This window comes from Anser cygnoides, chromosome 2 (assembly GCF_040182565.1).
Source record: "Anser cygnoides isolate HZ-2024a breed goose chromosome 2, Taihu_goose_T2T_genome, whole genome shotgun sequence".
Classification (NCBI taxonomy): domain Eukaryota; kingdom Metazoa; phylum Chordata; class Aves; order Anseriformes; family Anatidae; genus Anser; species Anser cygnoides.
In genome coordinates this window covers 11,764,826-11,776,369 of record NC_089874.1, presented here as the reverse complement: position 1 = coordinate 11,776,369, position 11,544 = coordinate 11,764,826, and the positions used below count along the sequence as shown (strand labels likewise).

The 11,544-nt window shown below is 38.8% G+C and overlaps 1 protein-coding gene across 3 annotated transcripts in view; it reads right to left on the bottom strand.

Annotated features, from left to right (window-relative positions):
• Positions 1-2,838: 2,838 nt before the first annotated feature.
• Positions 2,839-11,544, bottom strand: part of WDR37 (WD repeat domain 37) — a 43,671-nt gene continuing 34,965 nt past the window's right edge. For all 3 annotated transcript variants that reach the window (XM_013185755.3, XM_048047588.2, XM_048047589.2), the window contains 3 exons: positions 7,939-8,073; positions 7,443-7,557; positions 2,839-5,967 (listed from right to left, as the gene is read on the bottom strand). In XM_013185755.3, the coding sequence (XP_013041209.1) occupies positions 5,836-5,967; positions 7,443-7,557; positions 7,939-8,073 (382 nt within the window). In that variant the 3' untranslated portion in view covers positions 2,839-5,835. The remainder of the gene's footprint in view (positions 5,968-7,442; positions 7,558-7,938; positions 8,074-11,544) is intronic.

Here is an 11,544-nt window from a genome sequence, read left to right as displayed (position 1 = left end):
AAAAATATTAAGTACTGAAAGCACATAAGTTTAGAACATTAACCTCATGGAGTTGACCAGTTATTTGTTCTCCTTTCCATCAGCTAATGATTTTGATGTAGACACAGAATGTCACGTTTGCATAAGACTCATAGTGTCTGTATCCTTAGGTGTGTATTTTGACCAAAAGTCATTGAGGTAAACTGGAATCAGAAATTTGACCACTGAAGCCAAGAGTAATATTTTTACTCACTTGGGTTTGTGATGAAGAACGTCAAATTCTGTCATCTCAAAGTGAAAATTGGAAGGAAGGGCTGGTTTTGTCTTTCCCAGGACTAAGAGAATTATTGGAAGTACAGCCATATCTCCCCAATGCGATCTGTACATTCAAATGCCTCTATTTTGGCTTGGCTGGGAAGCATCCCCAGTCAATTCAAATTAAATTGAAATAAACAGAATTAAGGCAAGTATTTAGAGCATTTTGGCCTGAAGTCATGCTGAAATTTAAAATGCTGAAACTTTCTTTGTAGACTAGCCACATGTACCCAAAGGGACCTTGTAAAACATCATGACCTTCTTGCAAATTAATTGTTCATTCAAAAAAGGAAGAGACTTCCAGTCTAAGAGTGATTCCTAATAAGCCACATGTCATGCTGTCATACCTTGAGTTTGTGGGATGGAGCTTGTTTGCCTGTACCGTTTGTAATCCTCTACTGGAACAGCCCCATCCCAGGAGTGCTTCCATCAACTACTCCAGTAATCACAGCACCATTGCAACAGTTGAAGTAGAAAATTGAACATATATCATTAAAATTGTGTTTATATAACTGAGGTTTTCCCCAGACCAAGGATATTGAAAACAACTACCTATTCTTATTAAAAATGCGAATATCTTTAATGTCCAGCAGTTTCCACACCGGGCTCTGAGTACCAGCACATCCCGATGTCCACGTTTCCCAGCAGCTCAGGAACTGCTGCTTCTCCCTGCCCTGCTCCCATCTGTTCTTCCTCTTCTCCTCGTCTAGTCAGGGGCACACACTAGGCTCTACTCTCCCAGCACCATTTGTCTCCAGCTGACCACCAGGAGGGTCACAGTTTCACCTTTTGGGCACACACACACCTCCTCCTCATCACTTTGTTCTCTCGTCGTACCTGTCTTCCTAAGCTGGTTTTATTTCAGCTTTGCATTTCCCTTCATTTTCCGTGTTCCTCAACTGCAGTCCAAACACTTTCATCGCAAATTTGCCCAAGTTCTCATACAGTCTTGCTTCCTTCTCAAATCAGCTCTCAGATGCTGGGTCGACATCCCTGCTTACACCACAGACTCTTCATGCTCAGTTTGGGTCCTTTCTCCTCACCACTGGAAGCAGGTGGGACTGTGTGGTTAGCAGCAGCTGGAAATGGGGCCTCAGAGTGAACCACCCTTGCGAAACCTCCAAAAGTTTTATGAAGACCCTAAGGTGCTAATTCAGGCACTTGGGCGAGATCCTAGTAACGCTCACCAGCCTCAGCTCTTCACTGCTGAGAAATGCCGTGTCCTGGTAGGAAGAAATATTCTCTGTAGGACACTGATGAGCTGCATCCATGGCTTGCACAAACGCCCTTCTCCAGCATGGTGCCTCTCCCAGTCAATGGTAACTTCTGACCAGGATTTACAGTCAGAATTAAATGGGATTTTCTGTGTAAGGTCCTGCGAATTACTTATGTTCTGAAAATTATGAGCTGTGGGAATTAGAAAAGGTAACAACACTACTTATAAAATATCACAAGGCTGAGTAATTTTTCAGTGACATACTTTAGCCTCCATGGAGCATTAAATAAAAATTCCGTGCCAGTCAAAGAAGCAGTGTGACACACAAGAGTGGTTCTCCTGCAGGTCTTCAAGTTAGAGCACAGACATCCTACTGAAACCACTCGTTTGTGCATGCGATTTACTCACAGGTTTAAAAAAAGGCGTCAGAATACTCATCCTCAACCCCCCCTCGACCCAAAGTATGAGCAGGAATAGCCTTTGTAAACGTATATAACTTGGGAGATTTAAGGTTGTAAGTACTGCAAGTTTAAAATCAGTTGCAGTAAGTCCTGATCTAAATTCCTCAACTGAGATTGACTAAAAGTATAAATAAATAAACCAAAGAGTTGCATTCTATCCGAAACCAGCCCCCAGGTCTGTTGTGTCATCCTGTAACTTTGGTCTTTTATTTCTGATCCATATCACCAGTGACATGAATAGCAATTTTCCAGAGCACTAGACTTTGAGGATTTGAATTAGCAATACAGGATCCCGAAGAACACTGAAGGGAACTGCAGTATCCTACAGCTGTGCTCTGCTCTCAGGTGCTGGCTGGCACTCGGCTGAGGCACCTGAAACCAGATGGCATGGCCTGCTCTGACACGAAGCTTCTTAGGATTGATTTCAACACTGCAAAGCTCTGTTTCAAATGATACGGGTGCAACGAGCAAACCATCGTTAACCTAAAGCAATAATGACGGCAGGTTTTAGATTGCATTAAAAATATCAACCTATAGAGTACTGTGAAAAATCACATGGAGACTTCTGTTTAATCTGCATAACAAAATGTAATTACAAAGTGTCTCATACAAAACTGAAGACGAGAGCACAAATGCCATGTCTGAGCACCTTTCAGCCCATATACTTATCTGCCAGCATAACCAACTGCACTCCAGAAGTCCTACCTCAGGGGCAGACTTGGCCTTCTTCCCAAAGAACTGTGCCCATCATTGCACTGGAAGTGAATTTTTTGGGTGGAAGAGGGGAAAATGGATAGGAAGATCATTGGACTATTAACAAGATGAAATGTTAATAGCAATTTTAATGAAAAACAGAAGAACAGCAGGTTGCAAAAAAAAAAGTTGAATGTTTTAATGCATTTTGAATCATAATGAAGAATAACATATTACATCTAAAAACAAATTAGCAGAATAATAAAAAGTGGTTCCACATAACTTATAAATTCTTTTTTTCCAAAAAGATGGTTTTCACAGATTTAGGCAACAAATAAGATGTTTCACTCCACATCTGATTGCAAAGTATACACACAACTTGTGAAAACTGATGTGCATTGCTTAAAAGACATAAAAGCTTGATTTTGCCCAGTGATCAATTTCCTGTGAAATTCTGCACAATACTGAAACTGCAACTTTCCTCCATTTTATGAAATGTTGGACATTGTTCAACGCTGAAAAACTCTCTCTGGAACATTCAAAGCCATGAAATGTTTTCCACATGTTTAGTCAAGGCAGTAGCATTCGCTACTACTGCTCAGGGGTGATTTGCTTCAAGGGGAACAGCAGCCTGGAGTTAATCTTCAGTACAGTATATAAAATTAAGCTAAGGGACAGTTCGGTATTTAGCTGATTGAGTATTAGCCTGCTCATAAGAACATGGCTCTAGCACCTTGTCTGGTTGATTTTTTTTTCAAAAGTAAAAGTGTGTAATCATCCCGTTCCTGGTGCCAGAGGTGTGTCCCTCTGGTGATATAAAAAGCTTGCAGCAATGATTAAACTGCATAGAATCCAGTGGTCCTGTGTTACATATGTATATTAGAGAAGCTTACGCTGTCAATTTAGTTCAGCAGGACCAAAACAGTGACCTTCTCCCCCACCTCATGTAATTAAAAGGTTAGTCATTGCTCAAGATGCTACACAGGCCATGCTGGAGAAACCGCTTCTACTGGCTGGAAAGAAGTTTCTCTCTTTGTTAAGCAGCATCAACCTGCCTAAAACTCTCTCCATTACCAACTGAAAGAAAAAGTGAGCCTTTTTTCTTACAGAATAAAACCTGCAATCCAATATCAGATGGCCTTACCCAAGAATTAAAAACCCAGAAAAAAAAAAGTGAAAACAAACTCTGACACCATCCTTTAACCCTTGTTATCAGAAGGCTTAAAACTCTGCAGCTGCTTTCCTCGACCTCACTAGTTTTGGTACTTTAAGACTGCTTCAGTATAATTCTGCATTTATCTTGTACCTCATAAAAAAAAAGCTACGACGACCCGTACTATAAAGATACTGGACTACTCCATTAAATACCTTGAGCTTCCTCAATGTTGTGCACTCAAAAACCATTTCTAGGACCCCAGCTTCCCTGTAACTCCTCAACGATGCATTCACCATCCCCTTCCATTGCACTCTAATGCCTTTACGTGTTAGTTAACAGGCAAACCAGCAAACACATCGGCCTTAATGCCATTATGAACAGTGCTGTACAGGACATGAGCACAGCTACAGCTTCATGTAATCCTAACAACGCGATAGAAAGTTTTGACTACTTTACTTACGGCAACCCAATATACTCTCTGATTCCCACTGTTAAGAGTGCTTTCCCTCACCCTCCATCTTATAGCGTGATATGTCACACAGATAGGGGCAGTATCTCGCTCCAGCTAAGAAGTGTCTGTCTGAAGCAGCCTTCCTGTTCTTTTGCAGATGTCAGCTGCCACTTGCATTTACTTACATAATCAGCAGCTGTGGTGTAACACCACATTGCCAGTGCAAAAGAGGCTGAGCACAGCGAGGAGCAAAACCAGAGTAAGATCATTTGGGAGAAAGACGGGAGACCTGTGTTAATTATCCCCCTTGGAACACGATAGGGACTGCAGCAGCCCTTGCCACAGCTGAGAACACAAAGGTGACAGATGATGTTTACTTACCATATTGCTCCATTAGCCTTAAGTGTTAATTATCTTAAGGATCACATTTAGTATGATTGTCTTTCCTCTCATGTCAGAGATAGTTCTTCAGCCAGAGACCAAAAGTGCTTTTTTCTGGGCTACAGAGAGATTCAATGCATCTTGACCAACATTCACTTTTGAGGTAGTACTAATTTATTTTGTATTGCTGGCTCAAAAAAAAAAAATACGGGCAGTGAGCACATTTAAAAGCATGCTCACTGTAGGTATAAGAGAAAAAAAAAAGAAAAAGAAAAAACCTATTTCCTTTCTGGGCAGATCACCAAAAAGAAGCAATCCTTCTTACAAAGGTCAGCTCACATTCACTGGTAAAGTCAAACTTTCATACATGGTTTATAACAATAGCTATAAACTAAAGTGCTTCAAAATTTGCTTGACTAGATTTCAGTGATTAGAATCATAATATTCTGGATTTTTGCTAGTGTGAAATGCCATGAGTTTTTTAGAATCACTTTATATAAGAAGGGCAGAATGAACGTTTTTCTTTTTCAAAAGAAAAAGTACAAAAAGCATTCAGAATAAACCTTGCAGCCTATACTCACTACAAGTAGTTTATATTTTCCTTCTCAAATCTACTATTTCTCCAGTAACTGGACTAAAAATGGAGTTGAAGTTGCACTATACTGCAGCACTAAAAAAAAAGTATTCCGATCAGATGCAAACAGGAAAACGTTTACAATCATATACCTAGTGAAATTCACACTTCATTTCAAACTTTTAGCCCTGCAGATTCTTTTTAACACAAGGCAGATATGTAGAGTCATGGAAAAACGTAACAGACTGCTATACATTCTCTACACCTACTACATAAATTTCACATTTATGTCACAAATGTAATGCCCTACTGTTTATCTATCAAACGCTAAATAACTTATGAACATTTATGTGCTCTATGCAACAGTGAACATATTGACCAGTGGATGCCAAAATATAAAAGTTCATACACGAGACGAACTAATTTTAAAAAAATCACATTTTCTGTACAATTCATGCAAACTGTGCACAACGTGGTAACAAGAACAACATTTGCTGAAGTCTCCATTTAAGGAAGAGCTTTTGGAGCAATAGCAGACCAATATCCGGAGAAGTCTGCGGGAGTGTGTAAGTCCATGGCAACATAAAATGCAAAAATTCTTCCAGCATTTCATTTTTCTTGTAACAAAGCGGGGATGTTGATGTTCCAGCCAATAGCCTGACGATCAAATCCACATGTGAAGAGGTTACAGATTGGGTGGTCCTCACTCCATGCCGAGCAGCACACCATCCTTCTGTGGCCCTACGACAGTTCGAGACACATCAAGTACTGCTTACAACAATTTTGAAAGCTTCTGTGTCAACAACTTAAAGTCAGAATAGAAACTTGCTCATTCTCTCACTACTTTTTTTGGAATTTGAGGTTCCTAAAGATTACAGACACTTTCATCTGCAAGGTAAAATCTTTATGACATTGAGACTGCTTAATACCAGCACTGGGTCCATAAAGACAGAAGCATACAAACAGGTGAATCAAAACTTTTGAGGTTTTCACAGTATGTCTGCTATCTAATTGCCACTTTATTTACAAAAACAAACTGAATTTTGATTTTAAAACTTTTACTTATAAAAGCAATCTTAAAATAAGGAACTACTTGCTGGCAACTGCTTTCTTATGAACCTGCAAGGTTTGCTGTTGAGTTTTTTTTGTCTGTCATGTTTATAATTCAGAAAGGATAACAGTACAGCAAGAGGAATGTCATACTGAGGAAAAGCAATGCCTTATCTATTGTTCAAGTCCAATAGTAAGAAAAATACCTCAAGGAGGATTCTGACAAACATTCAAGTAAAAAAAAAAAAATCTCCGTGATTTCTGTAGTGTTGACCTGAATGTAAACACTAAAGAAAAATAAAGGAAAGAAAAAAATTCACAATATCAAGACTTAAAAATAGGTAAGCACTAAACAGCTCTTAAAACCCTTTCCTAAACTCTGTCAACAGCTGCTGCATCCACATACGTGCTTGGTTTCCACAAAGCTGTGAGTGATGATACAGGACAGTCAGAAACCCTGCCTTTCAGATGGTTAAACATACTACTGCTTATGAAATATTTGAAATGTGCTGGAAAACTGATGTCTTCAAAAACGTATTGTAAAAGGTCCCTTTGAGTGACATAATCCAATTAATTTCACTTAGACTAACTTGCTACATTAGCAGTGCCATGCCAAATAGCACCACAAATGAACAAACTTGGTGGCTACAGAAAGGATGGTTGAGTAGCTGGTATCAAATATCAAGAATTTATTTGTATAAGCATGGGAGAAAAAAAGATTATCACCAAATCATACAAAGTGAGCTTTTCAAACTGCATCCCATTTTTTCCTTTTATGTTTCTTTACAAAACAAATTCACCACATGGTAATGAAAAAAGTCTGAAACCTCAAAATGAGTCACTTTTCTGACAAGATTCATGTCAAGATGTTTAAAACACATTTAAAATGCCCTTAAACATTTTTATCCATTTCATAGAGAAGGCAGACATTAGGATCTCTTTCACAAGAAGAAAAATTATGATGAAATCCGGTTGAAACATTTCCAATTCCAAAATATGATTTTACTTATTTGTACATTGGTCATTTCCAACAAAAGTGTATTTGTATAGACAAGTGTCTTTCAGCATTTCTTCAGCTTTTACACTACAGATATCAAACCCTATTTTTAACCTTGTATGATAGAGAAGAACAGACATACTTTAAGGCTATAAAAAAATTCAGTTACCTGTCTATTACTGCGAGGGAGGCGTGCTAATCGCACTCCTGACATGTCAAATAACCTAACCTGTCGGTTGTCATGTGGAAGCGCAATGATTCTTTGGCCAACACATACATTAATCCTGCACGTAAGAGACAAAAGTAGGTTATGCACAAAACAGTCAGCCTGGCAAACAGAACTTGATATAAATTTAAGCTCACGAGAAGTGATATAGCTGATTTTTTCCTGGTTAGCATTCAAAAGTGGAAAAAATAAAGTATTAAATCATTAAGGTGACTTTTATTGTACCAGATGCTCTAACAGGTTTAACTTCTGCATCCCATATAAAAATCTCAGAAAATCAATACAATATATTTATTGAAAATGAATGTTGACTAAATCTGTATTTTGGAAAACCACTTTCAAAAACTCATAAATGTCTCTGCACAAGTTTAATTATAGTGACTAAAACTAAATTTCTGTTCAGTGAATTAAGAAAATAGTAACTTGAATATCTGCTTACCTATTGACTGCTGAATCTGTACGGATGGTTGCAATAGGAGACCTCATGTTTTTCAAATCCCAAACTTTTACAGTACGGTCATCGCTGCCAGAAACAACATTGTCTCCCACGGTGAAAACTGCAGATGTCACAGTGCTGAACAAACAGGAGTAAAAATGAAAAAAGGCCAAGCTCCGAAGTTTGTATTTAAACTAGCTGCTGATTTAGAGTTCTACTTCCTGTTCCTACGTTTCCGTTAGGATATATACCTTGCCTTTCCCCCAGCTTGATGTGGGTATCTTAGAATAAAGTAATCTTATGAGAAGTTGTTTCACTTAAGGTCTAAGCGGCTTGACTGGCCAACATGCTAAGAAAAGAAGCCCAACGGTGCCGAGTCCATTTGGAGGCACCTCTCACATTCCATTTATCCTAATAGGACTGGGCACTTTTACCTCATGAAGCCTTAATTCACTTTGCAGTTCCTATGTCAACGTTCACTATGCTATCAGACACCCAAAACTGAATCAGTAGTATACAATCAAATTCTTCCTCTCAAGTGCCTTGAGACCACTAGCTCAAGTTATTTTATTTTCCATTCAAAATTTTCTGTAGAACTACCGCAGGCATTTGTTATTCACGCTGCAGACACAAAAGAGATCCACAATACCTGACCTGAGATGTAACTAATAATACTTTGTACATACACCTAAACACGTTACACAAAGAGCTTCCAGAACAACTCTGCTAGCAGCAACTACATCAATCTAACAATTTCCAATTCTGATTTCAATTCCTATTCAACAATAGCTGAAGTCTGATAGTCAGGTAAGAAAAATGGCAAGTAGTAACATCAAGAAGCATGACCAGCCAGTTCTTCAAATTCAACCTATTGTGGCTTCAAATGCACAAGTTCAACCAGCGAATGACTCTCAAGAATATTTATACCAACTGGAAGCACAAAATATTACTTTCAGAAAATGTTTTTATTTTATATATATTTAGGTATATATTAAATATATATTTATATTATTAAATATTAGCCACAATTTTATTTTAGAATTTTCTCTTATTTACATCTTTTACCTATTATTTCATATTGTACTGTACCAGTAGTACTCAGTATTTAAACGAAAATAGTAGTACAATGTGAATTCTCAACTCAAAAATAGTTATTTTTTGCTCACAGAGTGTACTAAGAAAGCATATAATCTCTCCCTAAAATCATTAGGAAAGGCTTCTCAACTCTGTTTCTGCAGATTTGATTTAATGACCTATCTTGTAACTTGGGTCATGCACATCAATTTCTTAGAATTTAGTAATTTTAATTTAAGTTGTCAGTTGTTACTGTCACTTTGGTTGTTCTGCAGAAATTTGAATTCATGTCCTACCCAAGCTGCTGATTGAGATTAGCACTAGCCAGGTCACAACGGACCAGTTTATGCAAGCCTCTTAATTTAAATTGACACCAAATTAAGTTTTAATTAGGATGAAGGTCCACTTTATTCATGACACCAAGTTTCCTAATGCATTATCAGAGTGCAGCTAAGCTATCAGGGAGATGATTATAATAACAGGCCTTTGCCTCATCTTCTGGACTCATGAACCAAAAGTCAAGAAGTTAAAAGATACATGAAGGCTACAACCGAGGAGTCTTTTGAAAAGCACCTTCGCATTTGGGAAGAAAATTCATCCACACGATCAAGTTACTGCAGACTAGAGTTGGTACGGTCTTGGCACAGAACCTGCCTTCCACCTGCCTGACCTCCCCACGACTTAGTAATTTCTGCATTTCCTTCCCCAAGTTCTAGAACACAAGCTGCAAAATACGTCACAGGAAAACTTTTCAGACTTCCACTGAACTCCATATCAGTGTAACACATTTGAAATAATGTTTAGCAGTTTAAAGTTGACTATTAAATCTGTACACTTTGCGCACATTGCGAGACCACCTTGTACATGACAGCATGAGGAATTCAAGTCGTAGAAAGACTCCAGGTGAGTGAAAAGGCAGCATTTTAGTATTCTGCTACAACACACAGATATGATCTGTTTTCCCATCATATATTTTGTTCCAATTATGGTCGTAACACGTTCCCAAACTGTCTTTAAATAAACCTCCAATTTTGGATGCTTTTTTCCACAACTTTAAACAGTTTTCCGGCTTCTTTGATCTCGTATTGGTTCTCCTTTATCACTTATCACTGTCAAACACAGTTAAGTACAGTTAAGTCTTTTTGACCACAGAAGGTCTCTCTTTCTTAGATTTATCATCTTTCAAATGAAAACATTCAAAGCCTTTGCCATGCAAACAGAACGCCAGCTCTAGGTTTGCTCAGCTCTTTCTGCTCCTCTCAAAAGGAAAAGATTTCCAAAATAAACTAAAATCCTTTTCTGTAGTACTTTCAGTTTAACTACTCATTCAGATATTACTGGGCACATCAGGAAGAAGTTTGTAAAACAGAAGTGCAGTGAAGTTCTCCTGTAGCTCTCTGTGATGACTGGGAAAAGGGTAGAAAGGCAAAAGGAAAGCTGCCATGCTGTTTTCCGTGATGTCCTTAAAGGCATTTAGTAGTCTTCATCCTCTGGCTCCCATCCCAAAACTCCACTGGAAGGCACTGCAGACTGAGATATGCACTATTTACAAGCACGTGACTACAATAGCCTTTTTCATAAGGAGCTCTGAATTCAAAGGCTAGATATAAAAGCACTTTCTATTGCAAAAAGGCAACATTGAGAAAACCCACTTCCTGAGAAGCAAGCAAAGCAAAGTCTGTGTGGGAAGAAAGAAGTTGGCAGAGCAGCCAGCATCCCAATAACCTTTCAGAAGTATTGCCTCCCTAATCCCGCCCACATCGCAAAATTAAAAGGCTGCTTTCTGCATTTTCATGGGGCTGCTTTTACTTTCCATCGATACTAGTCTTCAATTTGTTCTAACCCAACTTAAATTGCGGTTAACGTCCCCTTGGCAAAATTAATAAAAAGTGTCAACAAAAGATCATCAGACCCCCGTGTTAATGGAATGCTAGAAGACATTAGGTTTTTAATAACTCAAAAAAGATGACAGGTATTATAGGACGTTAAAAAAAAAATGGCAAAGAAGCAGCAGTCTTATGACACTTCAAACCACGGGTCCCACAGGGAGTTTGGTGTGCTACGACCATTCTCCAGAAAAGCTTCAGCCTCCGCCAAACCCCAGCAAAACTCATTTATCTTGTCGTAGGGAGCAGCCGAGCGTGTACTTCCAGCTGACAGCGTGGCACTTCCTCACCACACACCGCTGCCTGGCCTCGAACATTCTGCTCCCTCCGTGGGTCTCAATCAACAGAAATACTGTAGTGCTAGCACTCCTCATTAGGCCGAACAGCTGTCTCCCCAGTCACACTGAGACACGGAACTGTTTTGCATAACAATCTGCTGAAATTTCACACACAGGGAAAAAAAAATGATGTGGAAAATGTTGGACCATGAAATGCTGATGCAGAACACTTACTGGCAACGCACCAAAAAAGAAAGTTAACACTGCTGTTTCCATTTTGATTTGCAACCTATGCTGGGATTTGCTGTTGACTACTCGGAGAGGACGTGTTTTCCTGGCAGTGGGAAGGCAGCTACTAAAAAGCACTAACC